Genomic DNA, 26,983 nt, shown 5'->3' with positions numbered 1-26,983 from the left:
TTTAACCTCATGCCTAATAAATATTTATTGAAAAAAAGTTGTGTTGCGGTATTTAAGATCTCTCTCTCTCTCTCTCTCTCTCTCTCTCTCACACACACACAAATATACAGTGCCTTCGGAAAGTATTCAGACCCCTTGACTTTTTCCACATTTTGTTACATTACAGGCTTATTCTAAAATATATATTTTTAATCTACACACAATACCCCATAATGACAAGGGAAAATATTTTTTTAACATTTTTGGAAATGTAAAAAAAAAAAAAAAAGATGCCTTATTGACATAAGTATTCAGACCCTTTGCTATGAAACCTTTGGTTCAGACCCTTTGCTATGAGACTCGAAATTGAGCTTAGGTGCATCCTGTTTCCATTGATCATCCTTGAGATGTTTCTACAACTTGATTGGAGTCCACCTATGGTAAATTAAATTGATTGGACATTATTTGGAAAGTCACACACCTGTCTGTATAAGGTCCCACAAATGACAGTGCATGTAAGAGCAAAAACAAAACCATGAGGTCGAAAGAATTGTCCGTAGAGCTTAGAGACAAGATTATGTCTAGGCACACGTCTTGGGAAGGGTACCAAAACATTTCTGCAGCATTGAAGGTCCCAAAGACCACAGTGGCCTCCATCATTCTTAAATAGAAGAGGTTTGGAACCACCAAGACTCTTCCTAGAGCTGGCTGCCCGCCAAACTGAGCAATCGGGGGAGAAGGGCCTTTGTCGGGGAGGGGACCAAGAACCTGATGGTCACTTTGACAGAGCTCTAGAGTTCGTCTGTGGAGATGGGAGAACCATCCAGAAGGACAACCATCTCTGCAGTACTCCATCAATCGGGCCTTTATGGTAGAGTGGCCAGACAGAAGCCACTCCTCAGTAAGAGAAACAAGATTCTCTGGTCTGATGAAACCAAGACTGAACTCTTTGGCCTGAATGCCAAGCGTCACTTTTGGAGGAAACCTGACACCATTCCTACAGTGAAGCATGGGGGTGGCAGCACCATGCTGTGGGGATGTTTTTCAGCGGCAGGGACTGGGAGACTAGTCAGAATCAAGGCAAAGATGAACGGAGCAAAGTACAGAGAGATCCTTGATGAAAACCTGCTCCAGAGTGCTCAGGACCTCAGATTGGGGCGAAGGTTCACCTTACAACAGGATAATGACCTTAACCACACAGCCAAGACAGCACAGGAGTGGCTTCGGGACATGTCTCTGAATGTTTTTGAGTGGCCCAGCCAGATCCCGGACTTGAACCCGATTGAACATCTCTGGAGAGACCCGAAAATAGCTGTGCAGCAACGTTCCCCATCCAACCTGACAGAGCTTGAGAGGATCTACAGAGAAGAATGGAAGAAACTCCCCAAATACAAGTGTGCCAAGCTTGTAGCTTCATGCCCAAGAAGACTCAAGGCTGTAATTGCTGCCAAAGGTGCTTCAACAAAGCACTGAGTAAAAGGTCTGAATACTTATTTAAATGTGATATTTCAGTTTTGTATTTTTTATATATTAGCAACAATTTCTAAAGTCCTGTTTTTGCTTTCTTTGTCATTATTGTGTGTAGATTGATGAGAAAACAACAACAATTTAATACATTTTAGAATAAGCTAGCTAGTAAGCTATCAAAATGTTTAAAAATGTAAAGGGGTCTGAATACTTTCCACAGTATTCACAGACACACATGCACGCACGCACATGCGCACGCACGCACACACACACGCACACACACATTGAAGGCAGGCAGGCAGGTAGCCTAGCGGTTAGAGCGTTGGGTCAGTAAACAGAAGGTTGGCAGTTCGAATCCCGAGATGTCAAGGTGAAAAATCTGTTGATGTGCCCTTGCGCAAAGCACTTAACTCTAATTGCTCCAGAGTTGCTGTTGATAACAGAAAACCATGACCCAACTGCAGAAAAACACATTTCAATTCAACATGAGTATAACACATGTGTGAAATAGGATTAGTAAGCACCCACATTATTACATGCAGCACCATTGCTAAACAGTTATATAACAGTACCAGTTTTACACAACAGGAGTGGAGCTGACTTCTGCAGCATATTCACTCATTTTCATGGCCAACAGGAGTCAATGCATGTTAGAATCACCTTTGGCAGTGATTACAGATGAGAGTCTCTCTGGAGAAGTCCCTAAGAGCTATGCACACCTGGATTGTACAAATATTTGCATATTGTAATTTTTTTTATTCTTCAAGCTCTGTCAAGTTAGTTGTTGATCATAGCTAGAAAGTCATTTTCAAGTCAGGAATATTCAATGTCATCTTGGTAAGCAACTCCAGTGTATATTTAGTCTTGTGTTTTAGGTTATTGTCCTGCTGAAAGATAAATTTGTCTCCCAGTGTCTGTTGGAAAGCAGACTGAACCAGGTTTTCCTCTAGGATTTTGCCTGTTTTCCGTTCTGTTTCCTTTGAAGTCAACATTGGCCTCATGGTGAAATCCCTGATCGGTTTCCTTACTCTCCGGCAACTGGGTGTATTGATACACCATCCAAAGTGTAATTAATAACTTCACCATGCTCAAAGGGATATTCAGTGTCTGCTTTTTATTTTATTTTTAGCCATCTACCAATAGGTGCCTTTCTTTGCAAGGCATTGGAAAACCCCCATGGTCTTTGTGGTGGAATATGTGTTTGAAATTCAATGCTTGACTGAGGGACTTTACAAATACTTGTATGTGTGGGGTGCAGAGATGAGGCAGTCATTCAAAAATAATGTTAAACACTATTATTTCACACAGTCTATGCACCATATTATGTGACTGGTTAAGCAAATGTTTATTCCTGAACGTATTTATGCTTGCCATAACAAACAGGTTGAATTCTTATTGACTCAAGATATTTCACCTTGTAAAAATGTCTAAAAACCTAATTCCACTTTGACATTATGGGGTTTTGAGTTTCGAGCCAGTGACACAAAATCCCAATTCAAACCATTTTAAATTCAGACTGTAACACTACAAAATGTGGAAAAAGTCAAGGGGTGTGAATACTTTCTGAAGGCACTGTAGCTTTGTGAGATCTTGTCACTCTTTCATATAGGGTTAGCATGCAAACCAACCTCTTAGGGAGTCAGTACTAGATGTCCTATTGATAACAGCACTTTGAATCCTTACAAGGAAATCTAAACATTTACCAAAAAAGTATGATTTAAGAGAATTACAGAGAATGACGCTGCCCGCACCGAACTTGTCTTTTTCTCGTCATATAGACATGTAGTAATCTCCTTTGCTTGCAGCCAGAGCCGAGCCCAGGGAGACAGGCATAATTTCCCATTAAAATCTACTTTCAATACATGATACAACCAGTGCCATATACTTCAATGATACGTTATTTCATCCCATTATTCACTTTCATTCAAACACCAGACCTTGTTGTAATAAACTATATAACCAAGTCACCATGATGGTAGCTGCCTGTACCTATGGGCACCGTTTGGAGAAATTATGCTCTAGGCCTTTATCTGATATTCACACTTGAGGGCGCTGTTGTCACAAGAAAAACTTGAAGTTCCTGTTTTGTGTTCAGGTTACTTATATAATGAGTTATTTGGATATTTCAATGGTAAATATGACAGATTAAAGAGCCTCTCAAAAAGCCTGCTGGTTTCGTCTGTGTGCTTTAACCAAGCCCTCTCTATGTTCATTGTCATGCCAAAGAAGTATGTAAATGGGTTGACAAATAAGAGTTACAGTCTAATTCATGTTGTTCAGGCTGAAACAGTAAAGACTGGAGATTACTGCAACTCAGTCAATGAAACAATGTAGCATGGAGTATGACCTGGGGTTGAATTTAGATTTTGTATGTGCTGGAAGACAGAAAACAGGCCTGACCCGGTGTTAGTGTAAGATGTAAACAAACCTTCTCAGGACACTGGCCCACACCCAGGGGTTAATAAAGGTCCAATGCAGCCGTTTTCATCTCAAGATCAAATCATTTTTGGGTAACAATTAAGTACCTTGCTGTGATTGTTTCAATTAAAATAGTCAAAAAGAAACAAAAATAGCTTCTTAGCAAAGAGCAATTTCTCAAGCAAGAATTTTGCTATGATTGTCTGGGAGTGGTTTGAGTGGGGAAAACTGAAAACGAGCTGTTATTGGCAAAGAGGTTTGGAACACTCTTTCTTATTTTTCTATTAACTAATTTACCACCTGGCGATGTCACCAGGCAGGCCAAAACCCTATCCCACCAAAACAGGCTGAAAATTCAGGTGGTCTTTTCAAACAGCTCTTACACTAAAAGGGAATTATCATCATTTTCACAATTTTACAGTATTATTCCTATCTCATAGTGTGGAAATACATATAAAACACAAGAAAATTAACTGCACTTTCAACAGAGGGCTGCAAAGATTATTTTATGAATGATTTGTTTCTCAAAATCGATTTGCGGGCTAGAAAAAGGGCAGTTATTTGAAATGATAAACTGGGTGGTACGAGCCCTGAATGCTGATTGGCTGAAAGCTGTGGTATATCAGACCGTATACCACGGGTATGACAAAACATTTACAGTGCCTTGCGAAAGTATTCGGCCCCCTTGAACTTTGCGACCTTTTGCCACATTTCAGGCTTCAAACAGAAAGATATAAAACTGTATTTTTTGTGAAGAATCAACAACAAGTGGGACACAATCATGAAGTGGAACGACATTTATTGGATATTTCAAACTTTTTTAACAAATCAAAAAGTGAAAAATTGGGCGTGCAAAATTATTCAGCCCCCTTAAGTTAATACTTTGTAGCGCCACCTTTTGCTGCGATTACAGCTGTAAGTCGCTTGGGGTATGTCTCTATCAGTTTTGCACATCGAGAGACTGACATTTTTTCCCCATTCCTCCTTGCAAAACAGCTCGAGCTCAGTGAGGTTGGATGGAGAGCATTTGTGAACAGCAGTTTTCAGTTCTTTCCACATATTCTCGATTGGATTCAGGTCTGGACTTTGACTTGGCCATTCTAACACCTGGATATGTTTATTTTTGAACCATTCCATTGTAGATTTTGCTTTATGTTTTGGATCATTGTCTTGTTGGAAGACAAATCTCCGTCCCAGTCTCAGGTCTTTTGTAAGACATCAGGTTTTCTTCCAGAATGGTCCTGTATTTGGCTCCATCCATCTTCCCATCAATTTTAACCATCTTCCCTGTCCCTGCTGAAGAAAAGCAGGCCCAAACCATGATGCTGCCACCACCATGTTTGACAGTGGGGATGGTGTGTTGCTTTTACGCCAAACATAACATTTTGCATTGTTGCCAAAAAGTTCAATTTTGGTTTCATCTGACCAGAGCACCTTCTTCCACATGTTTGGTGTGTCTCCCAGGTGGCTTGTGGCAAACTTTAAACGACACTTTTTATGGATATCTTTAAGAAATGTCTTTCTTCTTGCCACTCTTCCATAAAGGCCAGATTTGTGCAATATACGACTGATTGTTGTCCTATGGACAGAGTCTCCCACCTCAGCTGTAGATCTCTGCAGTTCATCCAGAGTGATCATGGGCCTCTTGGCTGCATCTCTGATCAGTCTTCTCCTTGTATGAGCTGAAAGTTTAGAGGGACGGCCAGGTCTTGGTAGATTTGCAGTGGTCTGATACTCCTTCCATTTCAATATTATCGCTTGCACAGTGCTCCTTGGGATGTTTAAAGCTTGGGAAATCTTTTTGTATCCAAATCCGGCTTTAAACTTCTTCACAACAGTATCTCGGACCTGCCTGGTGTGTTCCTTGTTCTTCATGATGCTCTCTGCGCTTTTAACGGACCTCTGAGACTATCACAGTGCAGGTGCATTTATACGGAGACTTGATTACACACAGGTGGATTGTATTTATCATCATTAGTCATTTAGGTCAACATTGGATCATTCAGAGATCCTCACTGAACTTCTGGAGAGAGTTTGCTGCACTGAAAGTAAAGGGGCTGAATAATTTTGCACGCTCAATTTTTCAGTTTTTGATTCGTTAAAAAAGTTTGAAATATCCAATAAATGTCGTTCCACTTCATGATTGTGTCCCACTTGTTGTTGATTCTTCACAAAAAAATACAGTTTTATATCTTTATGTTTGAAGCCTGAAATGTGGCAAAAGGTCGCAAAGTTCAAGGGGGCCAAGTGTTGAAACAGTTCCCACATATGCTGAGCAATTGTTATCTGCTTTTCTTTCACTCTGCGGTCCAACTCATCACAAACCATCTCAATTGGATGGAGGCCAGGTCATCTGATTCAGCACGCCATCACTCTCCTTCTTGGTCAAATAGCCCTTACATAGCCTGATGGTTTGTTGGGTCGTCGTCCTGTTGAAAAGCAAATGATAGTCCCACTAAGCACAAACCAGATGGGATAGTGTATTGCTGCAGAATGCTGTGGTAGCCATGCTGGTTAAGCGTGCCTTGAATTCTAAATAAATCACAGACATTGTCACCAGCAAAGCACCCCCTACACCATCACACCTCCTCCATTCTTCACGGTGGGATCTATACATGCGGAGATCATCCATTCACCTACTCTGCATCTCACAAAGACATGGTGGTTGGAACTAAACATCTCAAATTTGGACTCATCAGACCAAAGGACAGATTTCCAATAGTCTTCCATTGCTTGTGTTTCTTGGCCCAAGAAAGTATCTTCTTAATATTGGTGTTCTTTAGTAGTGGTTCCTTTGCAGCATTTTGACCATGAAGGCCTGATTCACACAGTCTCCTCTGAACAGTTGATGTTGAGATGTGTCTGTTACTTGAACTCTGTGAAGCATTTATTTGGGCTGCAATTTCTGAGGCTGGTAACTCGAATGAACTTATCCTCTGCAGCAGAGGTAACTCTGGGTTTTCCTTCCCTGTGGCGGTCCTCATGAGAGCTAGTTTCATCATAGTGCTTGATGGTTTTTGCGATTGCACTTGAAGAATCTTGAAATCTTTTGGATTGACTGAGCTTCAAATCTTAAAGTAATGATTTCTCTTTGCTTATTTTAGCTGTTCTTGCCATAATATGGACTTAGCCCTATTTGGTAAAAGACCATCTTCTGTATACCACCCCTACCTTGTCACAACACAACTGATTGACTCAAACGCATTAAGAAGGAAAGAAATTCCACAAATGAACTTTTAACAAGGCACACTTGTTAATTGAAATGCATTCCAGGTGACTACCTCATGAAGCTGGTTGAGAGAATGCTAAGAGTGAGCAAAGCTGTCATCAAGGCAATGGGTGACTACTTTGAAGAATCTCAAATATAGAATATATTTAGATTTGTTTAACACTTTTTTGGTTACTACATGATTCCATATGTGTTATTTCATAGTTGTGATGTCTTCACTATTATTGTACAAAGTAGAAAATAGTAAAAAAATAAAGAAAACCCTTTGAATGAGTAGGTGTGTCCAAACTTTTGACTGGTACTGTATAGAATAAAAAATAAAAAAGGTATATATAAATTAAACATTAAACAAATTATAATAAAATAAATAAATAAGAGTTATATATTGGAAAGACATCAAAAGACAACAAAAATACAATTTACACACTATTCATACATATGAATATTCTTGTATACAGTTAAATTACATTTTTAGAAAGAGGAGGAGGCACATCTATTTATTTGAAGTTAAACCTGCCTGAGCAACCTCTTTTGGCAGAGGTTGTTCTTAACTGACTTGCCTAGTTAAATAAAGGTTACATTTAAAAATATATATATTTAACAAAATTCCATGATGACTTGACTCTATACTTAACTGAGCGACACATTAAATCTTCTTTTTTTTCAGTAGCTCAAATAGTAGAACATCTGAGGTGCCTGTCGGCCTCCTTGGCTCTTGTGAGCTCCTGCCCAAATCAAGTACTGAGCATAGCCTTCTCAGTACCTTATTAACACAGGTGGTAGTGCATTTGCCCTGTGCAGGATTTTTGGTTCAAGTCCTACTCTGACTCTTTCCCCTCAATCACTACATTGGTCCTTATTTTAACATGGCCATCTAGTGACTACATCACATAACGATTTGTGCCTTTTTATGTTGGTTGCAAAACCAATGAATAGTCTAAGCTCTGTTCATCTTGGTGCCAGACCTTCTTGGGGCCAATCAAGCTCTGACTCATAGTCTGTTGATAAATATACACTGCTCTAGGAGACACTGATGTCCACAACGCAAATGTATGATAGGTCTAACCGTCTGGCAAGGGTTTGGACTTTAGTTTGTGAAACCAGTGGTTTAGAGTAGAAATTGTGGGGAAGGCACATGCTCTTGCCGTTTTCCAAATGAAGGGGGCGGTGAGAATTTAAAATCCACTTGCTGTTGTGTTTTCTATGAAGAGTGACGCCACAACCACGTCACTTTCTGCCCAACGATGGCGACTCAACGACCTCACAGCACAAGAGGCTAGGGGCTGTTACCTCAGAAACAATGTAGTCCAAGTAATAATCAAAGGCGAAAAAACATGTTATTATAGTGACAACGTAGCTAGTTAAGATAAAGGCGGAGAGGAGCATTTTCTTGAAGTAATGTTTCGTGGCTGTCACTCAGGTTCTCCGACCATAATGTGAGACGGAGAAAAGGGGATCTTCGACCGAGCAGCACAGTCATAATCTGGATGACAAACATTGCTAAGTGGTGATTCTCTATCAAACCGGACTCGCTGGTTTTATTTTAGCTGGCTGGCTAGCTGTATGATATCCTCCATCGCAAAGAAAGTCATCTGACAGCAAGTATTTCAACGTCGAAACCCCAGAGGGGAACCACTGAGGAAGGATGAAATTCACGGAGCACCTTTCGGCGCACATCACCCCTGAATGGAGAAAACAATACATCCAGTATGAGGTAAACGGCTAGCTCGCGTTAGCTAGCTAACTGCCAAGAGAGGGATACTCTTGATAGAGCTCCGTTTTTATAACGCACACAGCTAGTAATCATTACTAAGTCATGTCAGTTTATCTGGCTAGCCAGATAAAGCAGCTAGCGAGTATAACAAATAACGTGAACTCCTAATGTTAGCGGTTAGCCGACAGTGCTAATATTGCTGGGGGGGGGGGTTGCATCTAATGGGTTTTGCAGTGTGTGACAGTGAATGAACAGTTTTTTTTTGAGACATTGAATGTCAAGCGTTTGAGCTATTTAGCGTATTTTACAAGTATTGCTTGACCTAATGTAACTCAGCGAGCCATACTAGACGTTACATTAGATGTATGGTTCATAATTCTTATTCTCTACCTTATTTTGCCAACATTACCTAGATAGAAAACTCTCTTGCAATTCAATTCTACAATTCCAACCAAATAGCTAGCTTGTTCAGTAGCGTTATAACGTTACAGTACAGTACCTGTAATACAGTGCACACTATTACACTGATCCCTAACATTCTTCAGCACGGATCAACTACAAAACCCAATGCCCCTGTTGGATGGAGATGATTGAATATACCTGCAATCTATGGAACTGGTGTGGATTGCAGCAACATAGCTCTGCAATGAACACCTCCATTTGGAGGTGATCACTGCTGCAGTCCTCAGTTCTACGCATTGCTGCTGCTTGCACCAGCACTGTCATGTTTACTGACACAGTCCCTGGGCTGGGTCCAATTCAGACCGCAGGACAAATGGCTACCTTGAAAATATTTGCTGGCAACCATCCTCTCATGTATCAACACCAACAAAGTCAAATTCAAGGACACTGACTTTTAATTAAAAAGCTCTGGAAAGGGTCAGCTTGCTCTCTTCCAGTCTGCTGGAAAATATGTGCGCAAAATGGGTCCAGACCAGTGGTCCCTAGAGCATTTCTTTGTTATGAAGTAAGCATGCCAAATACATTTATGGCATATAGATCCAAAATAATTGTTATTGAGCTTGCATTCCTCAATGATAAACATTGTCTTTTTGAATTATGATCATGCAAGTGTGTGAAATATGGTCTAGTTTTGTCCACCATATCAGCACTCTAAAACGGCACCGCCCCTTTCCTACTCCCCCCACATCAGCACTCTAAAACGGCACCGCCCCTTTCCTACTCCCCCCACATCAGCACTCTAAAATGGCACCGCCCCTTTCCTACTCCCCCCACATCAGCACTCTAAAACGGCACCGCCCCTTTCCTACTCCCCCCACATCAGCACTCTAAAACGGCACCGCCCCTTTCCTACTCCCCCCACATCAGCACTCTAAAACGGCACCGCCCCTTTCCTACTCCCCCCACATCAGCACTCTAAAACGGCACCGCCCCTTTCCTACTCCCCCCACATCAGCAATCTAAAACGGCACCGCCCCTTTCCTACTCCCCCCACATCAGCACTCTAAAACGGCACCGCCCCTTTCCTACTCCCCCCACATCAGCACTCTAAAACGGCACCGCCGCTTTCCTACTCCCCCCACATCAGCACTCTAAAATGGCACCGCCCCTTTCCTACTCCCCCCACATCAGCACTCTAAAACGGCACCGCCCCTTTCCTACTCCCCCCACATCAGCACTCTAAAACGGCACCGCCCCTTTCCTACTCCCCCCACATCAGCACTCTAAAATGGCACCGGCCCTTTCCTACTCCCCCCACATCAGCACTCTAAAACGGCACCGCCCCTTTCCTACTCCCCCACATCAGCACTCTAAAACGGCACCGCCCCTTTCCTACTCCCCCACATCAGTACTCTAACCCCCCCCCCCCCCCCCCCCCCCCCCCCACATCAGTACTCTAACCCCCCCCCCCACATCAGTACTCCCTCTGACTGCAGTACACATAATTGAATCATTTCACATCAGTGCTGCTGAGGTTTCTTCCGTTGGATTAGCCTACTGATTAGAGATGGTCAGGGCTAGAACAGAGAGTGAATGATGGCTCTGTGGCTCTTGCGGGGTCAGTTCTCCACACAATGATTACACAATTTGTCTTTCCAGACTCCTGCCAGTTGGCTAGAGTTGCACAACACATTGGGACGAAGTATCACTCGTGTATTGGTTTTCGGAAGTGTAGTCTCTTCATGTAGTGGTTTTCGGAAGTGTAGTCTCTTCATGTAGTGGTTTTCAAAATGTTTGTGAGAACATCGACCTAAGCCTGTTCATGACAACTTGTTTGTGAGATTCTGCCTAGGTGTGTGTGCATTTATCTGTATGTGTTTGAATGTGTGCGCCCATACACATATATGCATGTGTGTGAATGCATGCACGTGCCGCTCTGAGAATATATTCTAATTCCTTGTAAAGGTGTTGTATTTGGTCACTGCTCTCTCTCTATCAGGTCAAGAGGATAGCTGGACTCTGCACTCAACATTCTGTATGAGCAGAGCACTGTATAAACACCATTCTGTATGAGCAGAGCACTGTACTGCCTAAATTAGATTCTTCAGGGAAACAGGCTGAGGCTTATTGTATTCATTTGCAGGCAGCAGACATTTTATGTCTGTCATTGTACTGTTTATTCTTGTCTGAATTCATGCGGTGCATGTACACTATGTTCATGTCTGCCTTTATTCATGTCTGTGTGTCTGTGGTTACGGTTCTTGTTGAGAATAATTACCACTGCCTGTCTAAGTGACCTCTGTTGTTTTTGTATCTTTTACTCTTGTGGAGCTGATTTTTCTGGGTCATATTCATTATGGCAAAACGGTTTGCTTCTGTAAAGTGTTTCTTATTGGATACATTCTGGTAGTCCCTTCCTGTTTCAGTTCGGTGCCTGATGAATATGACCCTGATTATGGCTTACTGTTTTCTGAGCTCAGATTGGAGACGTGCAGTGGCTAACTCACCAGTAGTTAATAGCCTAATAACCACCTACTCCTTCATCTAGGCTTGTGCGTCATATATTTAATCCTATTATACGCGTGACATGACACTCAAATACTTATATATATGTGTGTGTATATGGCAGTTTTCTTTTAGCTTATTAGCCTATTTGGCAGTTGACTGCAGTGAGATTGGAGGCAGAGAATGTGTGGCCAGTTGTGGTCAGAGAAGTCACTCAACGTTCATTCTAACCAGACTCTGTCTCGTAGGCTACTTGTGTAGCCTAACAGACACCATATCTCCACAGTCCACACTGCCTTGATTTTGTCTGGACTTGTGTTGTAGTTTGGCCTGTATTACGGCCCTAAATGTGTAACACCCCAAGCAAGATACCACAGACCCGTGAAGGGCCAACAGGAGTACAGCGGTAGAGGAGGGAGGGGGGCTGAAGGGATAATCGCTTGCCTGTAGTGGTCTGCTTTGTTTAGGAAACTTACGCTTTAGAACCCGCTGATGAACTTAGTGTACACACACAGGCTCAAGCATGGGAAGTTGCCCTTTCTGTCAAGTACAAACACCATACACACACACAAACATACACAGTGGGTAGTGTGGGGAAACAAGGCTTTGGCTACACTAGTAGCACTGCGCCCTGCTGTGTAGGCTCTGTGCTGAGTATTGCATGACAGTTGGTGATCTTTGTAAGCACACCACACCATGCCATTCCTGTCTCTGTTGCTGTTATCATTCCTACCATCTCTGCCACAAACGGTTTTCTGCTCCGTAAAAACACTATCTGTTCCTCACATTCACCATTTAAAACAGAGCTAGGCTAGGGAAACACTGCTGCTAGTTCGAAAGTAGTGCAAAAAAGGGTTGATTTAAATAAAAAATAAAAAAAATAAAACACCTGCTCACGGTTTAATCTAAGGGCTAAATTCTCCCGTGGTTTTACTTACTAGCAAAGATTTGACCGCGAAGGGTCTTCGTCAGGCCTTCTCTGTGGTTAAAAACAAAAAAAACGCTTCTAAAAACGCTTCTAATTAAACTACTGGAGCATTTAAACAGAGGATTGTCCCATTATATATATATATATATACTTGCTCTCACAGTGACAGTCCCACGATCATATCAGTGTCTTCTCTTACTGGCTGGCTGCTTGACTGGCTCAGCTCCAGGGAAGAGTAAGATACTGGTCGCGTTCCAGCCCGTCGCACTGTGCAAATTCTCACAATGCCTGGAGTAGTGTTTTAACATCTCAAGAACCACATTAATGATATAGCAGTCTTATGATATGCACAGTCCAACTGTGTAAAGATGGGCTGGAACGCAACCAGCGTGTCACAGAAGACCTTAGCTAACAAGCCAGCTACACTACACCATAGACATTAAAACCAGAAGATAGTAGCGCTGACGTCATCCACATGTTCCTATGGAAATGTCCCGATGGCACATGAAGCTGGAAGTATTTGAATTTGAAGCGCGCCATATTATGGATTTGAGGCTGAATGGCACCAAAAAATTGCTAAGGATCATATTGAAAGTGGCTGTAACTAGCAAAGGATCATGGTTGATGTAGTCGTTTTCATCCAGCCTGAGTTATGCACAAAGAGCGTGCATGAGGGCGCAAGCCTCATCCGATTTTAGAGCTCAAAACGCCATACAGAAAAAAAAAATATTTTACATAGGCTTTCGAGGGAAGACAATAGGATTTTGGCACCGCTAGGTTTCTACACAGTAGCCCACCAGCAGAGCTCGTGACTTGACATTCCAGACTGGACATTGAGGGCCCGCACTACACACATTGCCATCAGTATTGTGTCAATGTGAAGTTCTACCTGCTACACCAGAAACCAACCAAAATCAACTATTTTCTCATTTATTTCCATTCACAAGATAGAATGAATGTGCGCGTCAGGCATAGAGAATTGAACCTCAGCAATTCTTGCACTTTGAAGCTGCCATTGGATGTGACACAATGCGGGCAACATAGCAGCTTTCATTGATTTCAAAGGAATCATTCCCTAAATGACTGATGGCAATGCCGTGCTCCGATAGATCTAATGTCGCAGGGCTGTAAAATGGAGGACCATAGACTGGCCCCTTGTCTGTTGGTTCTCACTCTCTCACTATTTATGAGATTCTATATAGACAAGTTCCAAGGGGATAGATGCTAGGGGCCTTTTGGGCATACATTTCTAGTGTAGGTAATTTCCCCCTCATAGATAGATAGGTTGGCTAGACTTTACCCCCAATCTCTTGTCTAGACTCTAGGAACAGTATTTCTAATAGCCCCCAAAGCCTTGGATTAAGGCAGTGAAAGCTGACCCTAGGCCTTTGCCTAGGAGTAACATTTATCTGGACACTCTAGGGGCATGTTTTGGGCTGGAGAACTGAGGACACTTGTTATTGTAGCCTGATGTTGAAGCTGTTGTTCCAAGGTGTCACGTGATGAGAGAAGGAAACAAGCATGTGAGAATGGATCTACCTACATCTTTGTTGGGAAGAGTGGGGGTTTATGGTGTTGGACACACGTTGGATAAGGATACAGTAAGTATGGAACCCTGATAAACGGCCAGCAATCATTACCGATTGATCGGTAATGATTGATTTGAGATTCCCGCTGTAAGATAATACACACACAACACAAGCATGCCAACCTACTTTTAAAATGTGCTCAACTGACTTGACTAGTAAAATGAGAGCAAATTTACAACACATCTTTCATTTAGGAAATAAAAAAACAAACTACTTTGTTTTAAATTAAATAAAAAATCTTGACCTATACCAGCCATGAATGAACAACAGAAAAGCCATTGGGTTTAGTAAACATTTTTCCAGTGACTGTAGATGGCTGGGTTAAAATATGACTGCCCATTTACAACTTTAACATTTGGTGGCGTTTTTTCTTCACAAAGAGGACCAGCTCGGCTTTGTCACGAGAGTCTGTGTCTTTTTTTGTCTACAATGTGTGAAGCTGCACTGAAAAGGTGCTCACTGGCCACACTAGTACAGGGAGCACCAAGATACTTGCGCACAGCTTTAGCTAGGATGGGGAAATGGTGCTTGTTACTTCTCCAGTATCCAAGTGGAGGGGAATAGTAGTTTCTGCAAATAATGGGAAGGGGGGGTCCTCTATTATTCTTGCATTCCAAACGTTCATTAGTCATAGATCAACATTGTCAAATGTTGGCCGATGTAGTAACAGAAAATGTAAGTAAGTGTCACTCTCACACACACTGGCCAAAAAGTTATTTTGTTGGCATTTGCACATGTCCCCATTACCAGTAAAACATAATCAAAACCTATTTTCACTTACTTGCTGTGCTGTTTTGTTAATTTGGTCAGTCGTTTCATTCTCAACCTGGATTTCCTCATACATGTCAAGCAGTGAAGTTTCAGCCCTGCCTGTCTGTGGCCTCTTCTGTCGTGGGTCCTCTTTGGTGTGCAGTGTCACTGTGTCCGTTTCCATCTGTGTCTGTAACATTTCACATAAACCCTGTTTCTTGTCTGCATCGAAGTAACGGGTATTGTTCCTAGCATCAAGCATGGTGGCGACACAGTAAAGAGGCTCAGAGAGAATGCCACCGAATCACTTGTTCACAGCGTCTAGTAGAGTACTTTTGCAAGTTTTTTTTGTTTTTTTGTTGAGCAGAGAGTATCATGTCTGCTGCAGACTCAGTTGATGAGCTTATTTCTCGAGTCAGTTGTTCAAATGGAGCTAGGAGTGTGTTCATGTTTTCAATGAGAGTCCACTGGTTTGTACTGCTTGTTGCAGGTAACTCAGGATAGTCAGCTGCATACACGCCAAGCACTCGTTTTTGTTCCAGCAGACTCTCCATCATGTAAAAAGTACTGTTCCATCTGGTGGAAACGTCTTGCTTAAGCCTTTCTGTTTTCACTCCAAGCTGCTTGTATTGCTTGCAGGTGGCTGTATGCTAGCTGTGAGAGTTTAACATAACCCACTATCTTCTTACCTGTTGCCACTGTCTCAGATATGCTGCGTTGGGCCAAAACATCTTTGTTTACAGCCAGTTCAAGCGTGTGTGCCATGCCTGGCAAACTGGCGACTCCGCATTCTTCCAAAGCCTTTGTCATGTTACGTGCATTATCATGTAGCACAGCGTGTACTTTGTTCTTTGGGATTTTCCAAGTTTCAAACATTTTCTCAAATGCCATTGACATGGCAGAAGCGGTATGAGAACCAGCACATTCTTGAGCATGCAATATTGCTTTCCTCAATACGAAATCCTTGTCGACCCACTGTGCTGTCAGACTCAGCATGTTCATGGGGCTCACGTTGCTGGTCCAAATGTCAGTCGTGAAGCTAATAGCAGTGACGCCCATAGCAAGTAACTTGTGGATGTGCATTTCAACAATACTGTGTAACTCCGGTAGCACAACATCTGAAAAATAGTGCCTACTTGGTAGTGTGTACTGGGGCTCAAGGTGCTCGACCGGTCGGCGAAAGCCAACATCATCCACAACAGAGAATGGTTGATTGTCAAGGGCAATGAATTCCATTATCTTGGTGTTAATGGATTTCGCCTTTGAGTTGTCTCGCTGAAATGTTCTTACTCTTTCAAATGACTGCTCGACTTGAACTTGTTTAGTTGTTGGAAGTGTGCGCTTAGTTTCTTTTCTGCTTTTGTTCCAAGTAGTCGCTGAACGTCTGGGGGTGATGCACTTTCAAATGAGTAATTCGGTTTGTGGTATTGAAAGATTTCACTTTCTCCCGTCCTCTGGAAATAATAGCAGCACAAACGTTGCATATGGCCTTTCTGTTATCTTCCTTTGAAACGTCAAAATAAATCCACACAGCAGACATTGTGGGCCAGGTTAGGAATGCTGTGTTGCACATGTAGCGCTGTATTTTTCGTGGGGTCATTACGTTACCTACCTACGTTATATAGGTATACACTTCAGCTTTGACATCGGTTTTCGACATCGGCGTTAAACTAGACATCGGGCCGTTGTCAATGTCGACATTTTTGGCTAATATTGTCCGATTCTGATATTCTCACCGATATATCATGCATCCCTACTACCAATGTGTTATCTTCCAGGACACTAGACTTCTTTCCCAATCATTTGTTAATTTCTCTTCATTCGTTGCTCTTGTTTGTAAATCTACTGAATCCACTCATTCATCAGAGCATGAGTGACCTTGACCATGCAGCTCTATTGGCACTGAGGACTTTCATTGTCCTCAGACTCGCTTGCTTTTCCACAATAATAAGTGACTTCTTGTTCTCTACTCTGGGGCACAGAGAGCGACTGTATTGCAGGGGTAGGCAACTAAATTCAGCAGAGGCTGGATGGTTGGGGGGCTGGAAAATAATTATTATAATTTGTGCAGTGCAAATTAACCACAACTAATCCCAATGAGTTGTATTTGAAAATAAAAATAATTTCATTCCTTGATTACATTGAGATGATCACATTGTGGGAATACTTGGCAACAGATTTCCTAAACTAATACATTTGAGCTGAATTCATGGTAATTTGTCATCATGTAGTAACCAAAAAGGTGTTAAACAAATCAAAATATATTTTGTATTCTTTAAAGTAGCCACCCTTTGCCATGATGGCAGCTTTGCACACTCTTGGCATTCTCTCAAGGACAGCCAGGATGGAGCACTTACCCCTTTTCACCCTTCTTCTCTATTGTTATATCTATTGTTATATTTACACACACCCCCGAATATCATGACCTGTTTTATCCCTCAACTTTCTGCTGCTTCCTCTGGCTGGCTGGCTGTCCTGTCTGGCCTTCTGTCTGTCTGTCTGTATACCAACATGCTGAAAGAGTATTGTACAGTGTAGCTTCCCTTATAGGTTGGAAAGGGTTTACTCTGAAACGTCTGCCTGGCCGCCTGCTTGCCTGCTTGCTCCTGGGCAGAAATTCCCTGGCTGTTTTAGCTAGTCAGTGGTACAATAATCTGGGTGCCCATGTTAAAGAGGGGCTGAACTCACTGATTTGGCCTGGCTTTTTAGCTTGTCTATTAAGAAATGCAAGAAGCCATGTATAGTACTAATGGGTGAAATCAATAGTTACATGTCAGGATACTATTTTTGACAATATACTGTATATTAATATTATTTTTGACAATATTGGAATATTATATTTGTGCTAGCTGTCTGTACCTGCGCCGAAACTCCAGTAATTGTCCTTCTATAACTTGTTCTCCATCTGCTTTTATGTGGTGAGCCAACATGTTTTTACCACTTTTATTTCCATGACTCATCAAAACAACTTTTTCCCCTCTTGTCTCTCAGCAGCAGGCATGGTGACGAATATATGTTTGGAACATCGAATTGCTATGAAATCTCAGTATCGCTTCGCAATACATATAGAATCGTGAGAATTGCAATACATGTCGTATCAGCACCTAAGTATCGTGATAATATCATATCCTGAGGTCTCTGGCAATTCCCATCCCTAGCGTATAAAGGTCCAGCAACCCAAATGTTGAGTGTTCGAATCACATCATGGAGAACTTTAGCATTTCAGCTAATTAGTAACTTTGCAACTACTTACTACTTAGCTAGCATGTTACCCAACCCCTAACCTTAAACCCAGGCCTAGCTAACATTAGCGCTAGATTAGAGCAAATACTGGAAGTATATCCCTTTTAAGCAGTGGCAGCTGCTGACTCATACACTACACTACATCATGTGCTGCTCTACCACATTGAGCTGTTGGCTTACATGTGTGTGAATACTTGGTGTAGTGCTGCATTATTGAAAGAGTCCAAGTGTCGAAACACAAGTGATGTTGCGTCGAACACAACACAATGTCTGCAGTTCATTTTATAAATGTGTCATCCCAATAGTTAGGTCAGTGACTTTATTTTTACCCCTTTCTCTTGTTTTTCTCTCTCTGCTCTGCAGGCTTTCAAGGATATGCTGTATTCTGCCCAGGACCAGGCTCCCTCTATCGAAGGTAAAATAAGATGTGTGTGTGTGTGTGTACGTACGTGCATTCTGCACACTATTCGGGCATGTCCCCCCAACATCTCCCCAATTCTACTATTTCAGTGGGGCAAAAAAGTATTTAGTCAGCCACCAATTGTGCAAGTTCTCCCACTTAAAAATATGAGAGGCCTGTAATTTTCATCATAGGTACACTTCAACTATGACAGACAAAATTAGAAGAGAAAAAATCCAGAAAATCGCATTGTAGGATTTGTTATGAATTTATTTGCAAATTATGGTAGAAAATAAGTATTTGGTCAATAACAAAAGTTTATCTCAGTACTTTTTTATATACCCTTTGTTGCCAATGACAGAGGTCAAACGTTTTCTGTAAGTCTTCACAAGGTTTTCACACACTGTTGCTGGTATTTTGGCCCATTCCTCCATACAGATCTCCTCTTGAGCAGTGATGTTTTGGGGCTGTTGCTGGGCAACACGGACTTTCAACTCCCTCCAAAGATTTTCTATTGGGGTTGAGATCTGGAGACTGGCTAGGCCACTTCAGGACCTTGAAATGCTTCTTACGAAGCCACTCCTTCGTTGCCCGGGCGGTGTGTTTGGGATCATTGTCATGCTGAAAGACCCAGCCACGTTTCATCTTCAATGCCCTTGCTGATGGTAGGCTTTGTTACTTTGGTCCCAGCTCTCTGCAGGTCATTTACTAGGTTCCCCCGTGTGGTTCTGGGATTTTTGCTCACCGTTCTTGTGATCATTTTGACCCCACGGGGTGAGATCTTTTGTGGAGCCCCAGATCGAGGGAGATTTTTAGTGGTCTTGTATGTCTTCCATTTCCTAATAATTGCTCCCACAGTTGATTTCTTCAAACCAAGCTGCTTATCTATTGCAGATTCAGTCTTCCCAGCCTGGTGCAGGTCTACAATTTTGTTTCTGGTGTCCTTTGACAGCTCTTTGGTCTTGGCCATAGTGGAGTTTGGAGTGTGACTGTTTGAGGTTGTGGACAGGTGTCTTGTATGCTGATAACAAGAATCAAACAGGTGCCATTAATACAGGTAACGAGTGGAGGACAGAGGAGCCTCTTAAAGAAGAAGTTACAGGTATGTGAGAGCCAGAAATCTTGCTTGTTTGTAGGTGACCAAATACTTATTTTCCACCATAATTTGCAAATAAATTCATTAAAAATCCTACAATGTGATTTTCTGGATTTTTTTTCTTCTCATTTTGTCTGTCATAGTTGAAGTATACCTATGATGAAAATTACAGGACTCATCTTTTTAAGTGGGAGAACTTGCACAATTGGTGGCTGACTAAATACATTTTTGCCCCACTGTAGCTAACCCTTAGCCTTTCTGTATCAAACTAATTCTGCAGAAATCAATGCAAGAACAAAGTCAATCCTCTAGGAGAGATGAGCAAGTGAAAAAAACTGAGAAAGAGCGAGAGGAGGAACAGAGTGTTGAGCTTGGGAGAGAAAGCGATGTGCACAATAATCACATCTCATCAAATACCCCTCCCTCTAAATGAAGCTTCTGGCCATCAGTGTCTTTGGTCTAACAGCGAGGAGAATGACAATGCATTGCTCATGCCTTTTTCTAGTGTCACTGGCTACTTCATAGCCGCTTTCAGTTTCATTGGAAGGCTGATCTGTTTCTACAGCGGGATTCTCAGTGAAACACCTCGTGTCCCTTTTAAGAGTTCCCTGTGGTGTTTCTGCATGGCATTGTGTGCTTGGAGACTGAATCCAACTTGTTATGTTTGACTAGCAACAGAGGCTACTCTGAACCACTGGTGGGAACTGCAGTATAGACATATATAGGTGGAGGATTGTATAGTGTAGCTATGCTCATTAGGGTAGCAACCCTCAGATGAGCCTGAAGTTAGACATAGGCGTTAGGCTAGGCAAAGTTGGAAGGATCTCAAGCAGACATGTAGGTGGAGGATTGTACAAGGTAGCTTCTCTCAAAAGAGAATGGGTTTACTAAACCTGTGTATGTCTCTGTATCAGACCTGGGTTCAAATACAATTTTAAAACATTTCAAATACTCCAGGCAGGCGAAAGCAAACGCTCAAAGTATTTGAAACGGTTCAAATATTGTGTGTGTGTGTGTGTGTGTGCGCGATAGATAGATAGATAGATAGATAGATATGAGCCTGACTGATATGGGATTTTTGAGTCCGATACTGATTTTAGGGAGGCGAAAGTTAACGATATATCTGCCGATACATGTTTTTTAACAGGTGGAATGAAAAACAGACCTTTTTTTTCACAAATTGTGCTCCAAAGGATTAACAGATACTCTAAATTATGATTTCGTAACTAAATAGGAACTCTAGAGCTCTGTCAGAGTGACCATCAGGTTCTTGGTCACCTCCCTGACCAAGGTCCTTCTCCCCCGATTGCTCAGTTTGGCCGGGCGACCAGCTCTAGGAAGAGTCTTGGCGGTTCCAAACTTCTTCCATTTAAGAATGATGGAGACTACTCTATTCTTGGGGACCTTCAATGCTGCAGATATTTTTTTGGTACCCTTCCCAAGATCTGTGCCTCAACATAATCCTGTCTCAGAGCTCTACGGACAATTCCTCCGACCTCATGCCTTGGTTTTTGCTCTGACATGCACTGTCAACTGTGGGACCTTTGACAGGTGTGCCTTTCCAAATCATGTCAAATCAATTGACTTTACCACAGGTGGACTCCAATCAAGTTGTAGAAACATCTCAAGGATGATCTTTGGAAACAGGATGTACCTGAGCTCAATTTCCAGTCTCATAGCAAAGGGTCTGAATACTTATGAAGATAAGGTATTTCTGTTTTTATTTTTAATACATTTGCAAAAAAATCAACTGTTTTTGCTTTGTTATTATGGGATATTGTGTGTAGATTACATTTTTAAAAAGCCATTTTCGAATAAGGCTGCAACGTAACAAAGTTGAAAAAGTCAAGGGGATGAATACTTTCCGAAGGCACTGTATATCCTCTATAAATACAAAGTCAGTATAACACTTGTTCAGTTTACCTTCTTAGTTACAACTTAAAGATGTCTGTCTATGGCTGTGGATAAGAAGGCAGAAGTGTTTGTGCGGAAGCACCACAAGTACACTAATAAACAAGAAGGGCTGAATGAATTAAGCTTTGTCTCAACGTTAATCTGATATTAAATCTGAATCTGCACTGTTCACAAGATCACAAACTATGCAGTGAAATCCTGTAACATGCAGTTCATAATGTCACCACTTTAGCATTGAGTAGATTCACTACGGTGCTTTACAACAGTCAAAGGTCATGTAAAGAAACACTTTGGCAACCTGCAATGAGAGCTTGTTCAGAGATACTTTTAAGGAGATGGGGAAACTCCATTGGAATTGTATCAACGGCAGGTTGTGTATGTTTTCAATGCGTCGTCAATGGACTGTGCTGTACATTCTGGGCGATTCCCGGGACAAGAAGGGCTCTCCTTCAAGGAGTGCAGGGGTCAATTGGGCACTAGCTCAAACTCAACATTAGCATGAATTTCACCAACAAGAAGTACAACATTACAAACATTTAACTTATCTGTAATATTGTTTAGCTTTGAAATTGTGACATTACATACTTTAGAGGAAAATACGCAGGTTTCTCGACGCATACCCTGACTTTGAGAAGGGGTTGCATGATGATTAGCAACCGCGTGAGGCAGCATGACAACCTGAATGCAATTGGCCGACTGTGCTGTGTGAGGCGTTATATGTTCCTCCATTCATTGCCCAATGGGATTCCTAGCTCTTCTTTTCTCTGTCTTTGGCTTGTTGTTGCGTAATGTACTGTGTATTATGACAAGCACATTCTAGCTGTTATTTTAATTTTTTTGTATTTCATTTTATTAGGATCCCAATTAGCTGCTGCAAAAGCAGCATCTACTCTTCCTGGGGTCCACACATTCATTCCAAAAATGTTTTCTTACACTGTTATTCAGTACAAAACGTGTCTGCTATATATTTCAACTGCAAATGGCTTGTGCTGATGACTGAAACATTAATGCAGGAAGATGCTTGTCGCACTGGTTTTAGTCACACATGACTAATTGAACTAGCTGGCTAGCTAACAATCTTCTCTCATCGTGAATTAAGCAGACAGACGGAATTCTAGATCTGCTCCAACTAACTACAAAAATCCCACTAACACAATAAGCCCAGAAAGTAACAGTGTTATTTTTGTGTGAAGGATGAGTCAGTGTTGACTATGTCGTCAGTCCTGTGTTCATGCATAAATAGCACAGATTGCTTGCTAGCTAGCTAGGCTAAATACATTGCTGGTTAGCCAGTGAACGTTAACCAAATGAGCATGTGATGAGGACAAGACTACTTGCTTGATGAAGTGTACTTTTGATTTACTTATCCAAATACGCTGTCCCTGGCAAGCTACTCAATGTCAAACCACCATGCTCACTCTGACTCTCACGTGGTGATTTACAAGCTGAATGATGAGCTGCTTGTAGAGCGCTCTCTTCAGGCAATCATTACCTTTTTTTAATAATGACGATTTTAATATCGGTCTACCGATTTATCGGTCGGGCTCTAATAATATCCCTCTGGGTTTATTTTTTATTTAATCATAAAAATCCCATTGAGACAGTCTTTTTTGCAAGGGAGACCTGGCTAAGATGGCAGCAGCAATCAATACAACATTTTATTAATTCAATCAGCACAACAATACAATCCAGCATTCAGGAAACATTTACTCTACTCCTGAACAGAGTTTTGTACCAGAGTTTTAAACTCAATGAGGGTCACTAGTACATCTAGTTTTAGTATACTTTGTAGAAAATTCCATGCCTCGGGTGCGTAATAGGAGGCCATTTCTTCTGAGCAACAACAAACACAGATTCCTGTGGTCATCTGAGGTCATAGTTCAACCAGCACTATCATTGATAGGATTGGCAATAAACATATCTAGCCTACCTTTGGGTCTGTGTGTGCTGTTGCTATGGCTGGACATTGGACACTAGGCCTGGAGTGTTGCCAGTGTTAGAAGTCAACTCATCAGTGTATCAGTAAAACAATCTCCGGACACTGTTGTGCTCACAGTGTGTTTTAATATAACAACGTTGTAACCAACCAGTGTTATATAACCAAGAGAACGCCGCAGTCAGCACACAGTGAAGCACGTACTCCCAACCAAGTGTTTGTTTTTTGTTAATAGCCTTAGCTCTTTGTTCAGTAGGCCTACCTGCAATTATCCTTGTTTAAGTTGCTTTAATACACCATAGATGCATTTCATTTAAAAAATAATGTAGGGTTTTAATGGTTCACCAAACCCACTGTTCGGTGCCTATTGCGGTTTTTGGGTCACTGTTCGGTTTTGGTACAGAGCCTAAATTAAAATGCCATTCACAATGTTCCTTACTTGTCTGTTTTGACCAGATTGTTATGTTGTGCCTCTCAAGTTTCCGCTCTGATGAGGTGGGAATTTACCAGTTGTGAAGTCATAAATACCACTTAAGAAATGCCGATTGGCTAATGGCCAAAAAGCTGTCAACCATAACATTAAAATACAGCTATCATGCTTGTAAACAAATGTGTAGTGTTAATAGATTTATTTTATAAGTAATGTTTTGTTGTTGCATTTAACTGCCAAAAATGTTGTTATAGAGGCCATTTCCTAAGTAGGTGACGTCAGAGGACACCATGTGGGAGAAGTGGATGCTCAGGATGATAGACGAGTTTCCCACTAGTAATTACCAGTTTGAGGGCTGTTCAAGTGGATTTTTCAGAGTTGTGGTAAATTCCCACTTCCTATTTGGTTAGGAACGCACCATGCCGCTGCATCCTTCAGTGCCAGATGCGTACTTGTGACTCTCATAACGCAGGCATGTCTGTAGCTCTACATCTCCCACTCAGGGGTAATGTGATGGGCTTTCACTGTTAAAGGTCCGATGCAGCTGTTTTTTATCTCAATTTCAAATACTTTCTGGGGAACAATTATGTAACTTACTGTGACTGTTTTCAATTAAAATGGTCAAACAGAAACAAAAAAAGCTTCTTAACAAAGTGTAATTTCTCAAGCAAGAATTTTGGCCAATTCTTTGAAAACTTTAGCTTTGGTTTGCTTATATAAATTGAGTACTACATGTTTGCTAAAATGGGTGCAATTGGGAAGTTCGTAACATGGCTCAAGCACTTTCAGGGGGGTCTGAAACTCCCTATTCTCAACTACCGAAAAAGGGCGCATATCCACGGCTATAAACCAAAGACTGTAAAAAAAGATAAACAAAATAGCCTACCTATCGCTCTTGTAATTTCTTTGGCCAGTCAGAATCAGCTGCCAAGGGCTGCTTGAATGTAGAAGGTAAACAATGGTGTGTTTGTTTATTTGTTTCCATCTTGCTCCTGTATACTGGGGTGATTTCTGCGTAAATGTGTCCACATATTTTAGGTGTTGGCAGCTGCGTATGCTATTCTCGTTGAGTGGCGACATACTGTTAATGTTTTCTCCACAACTCTCTGCCCATTGTCAAAATGTTACCAAACCGGAGATTTAAATGGAGGATCCTCCAATTCTGGTTTATCGACCCTACCACATGCCATCGTACAGTACTAGTTCCCTGCTGCCCCTCACAAAAGGACAGTTTGAAATGTGCCAATTAATATTAGTTTTGATTACAATTTTTGCATAGGCTCTAGTTGTTTTAATGGAATAGCCTGACGTTTCAGCTCAGATTTATTCGAGGCATGTGCCTACAACGCAGTGTCCCATTGTCCCATTGCACACTGTCCCATTGCACACTAGCAACTCCTGTGGCGGGCCGGGCGCAGTGCACGCTGACACGGTCGCCAGGTGAAACGATGTGCAAACAATGTGGCAAATAGAAGTGGCAATATCTTCAATTTAAGCACACTATAGAGGGTGTTCCCTCAAGCCTGGAGGGAAGCTAAAGTCATTCCACTACCCAAGAATAGTAAAACCCCCTTTACTGGCTCAAATAGCCAACCAAATCAGCCTGTTACCAACCCTTAGTAAACTCCTGGAAAAAAATGCGTTTGACCAGATACAATGCTATTTTGCATGTCACATCGTTTCACCTCTTCCACACTGACTTTACGGAATTCAAAAGTAAAATTCTTGTCTTTCATAATTTGGTCTGATATACTTGGATGTGTAGTGTCAGTGTTTGTTGCTGGCATGTCATCCCTAAGTTTGCTTATCTTGCCAATGAAAAAGTCAAAGTAGTTTGCAATATCAGTGAGCTTTGTGATGAATGAGCCATCTAATTCAATAAATGCAGAGTTGGCTTTTTTCCCCAAAAATTAATTTAAGGTGCCCCAAAGCTTTTTACTATCATTCTTTATATAATTTATCTTTCATTCATTGTGTCGTTTCTTTGTATTTAGTTTAGTCACATGATTTCTTAATTTGCAGTATATTTGCCAATCAATTGGGCTGCCAGACTTAATTGCCATACCTTTTACCTCGTCCCTCTCAACCATACAATTTTTCAATTCGTCATCAATCCAATTGGATTTAAGTTTTTACAGTCATTTTCTTAATGAGTGTGTGCTCATTAGTAACTGGAATAAGTCGTTTCCTAAATGTTTCAAGTGCAGCGTCTGGTTGCTCCTCATTACACACCACAGACCAGCAAATACAGTTGAAGTCGGAAGTTTACATACACTTAGGTTGGAGTCATTTAAAACTCGTTTTTCAACCACTCCACAAATTTCTTGTTAACAAACTATGATTTTGGCAAGTCGGTTAGGACATCTACTTTGTGCATGATTGTGGCAAAATGGCTGATTATGATTTTTTTTCAACGCCGATACCGATTATTGGAGGACCAGCATATGCCGATACCGATTAATCGGCCGATTTTTAGATTTATTTATCTATTTGTAATAAATGACAATTACAACAATACTGAATGAACACTTTTATTTTAACTTAATATAATACATCAATAAAATCAATTTAGCCTCAAATAAATAATGAAACATGTTCAATTTGGTTTAAATAATGCAAAAACAAAGTTTTGGAGAAGAAAGTAAAAGTGCAATATGTGCCATGTAAAAAAGCTAACGTTTAAGTTCCTTGCTCAGAACATGAGAACGTATGAAAGCTGGTGGTTCCTTTTAACATAACATATGGTTCCTTTTAACATAAGGCTCGTATTTATTTGTGTTATTATGTTATAATTAAGTCTATGATTTGATAGAGCAGTCTGACTAAGCGGTGGTAGGCAGCAGCAGGCTCGTAAGCATTCATTCAAACAGCACTTTCGTGCATTTGCCAACAGCTCTTCGCTGTGCTTCAAGCATTGAGCTGTTTATGACTTCAAGCCTATCAACTCCTGAGATTAGGCTGGTGTAACCGATTGTAAAATGGC

The 26,983-nt window shown here is 41.4% G+C and overlaps 1 protein-coding gene across 1 annotated transcript in view; it reads left to right on the top strand.

Annotated features, from left to right (window-relative positions):
• The first annotated feature begins 8,305 nt into the window (after positions 1–8,305).
• The window catches only part of LOC110508198 (xenotropic and polytropic retrovirus receptor 1 homolog), a 43,186-nt gene continuing 24,508 nt past the window's right edge, over positions 8,306–26,983 (top strand). Inside the window, exons 1-2 of the mRNA XM_036966011.1 lie at positions 8,306–8,807; positions 18,588–18,639. Coding sequence (XP_036821906.1) covers positions 8,739–8,807; positions 18,588–18,639 — 121 coding nt within the window. The 5' untranslated portion in view covers positions 8,306–8,738. The remainder of the gene's footprint in view (positions 8,808–18,587; positions 18,640–26,983) is intronic.

This window comes from Oncorhynchus mykiss, chromosome 28 (genome assembly GCF_013265735.2).
Source record: "Oncorhynchus mykiss isolate Arlee chromosome 28, USDA_OmykA_1.1, whole genome shotgun sequence".
Taxonomy (NCBI): domain Eukaryota; kingdom Metazoa; phylum Chordata; class Actinopteri; order Salmoniformes; family Salmonidae; genus Oncorhynchus; species Oncorhynchus mykiss.
The sequence above is the reverse complement of the archived record's forward strand: the minus strand, read 5'-3'. Positions and strand labels throughout refer to the sequence as shown.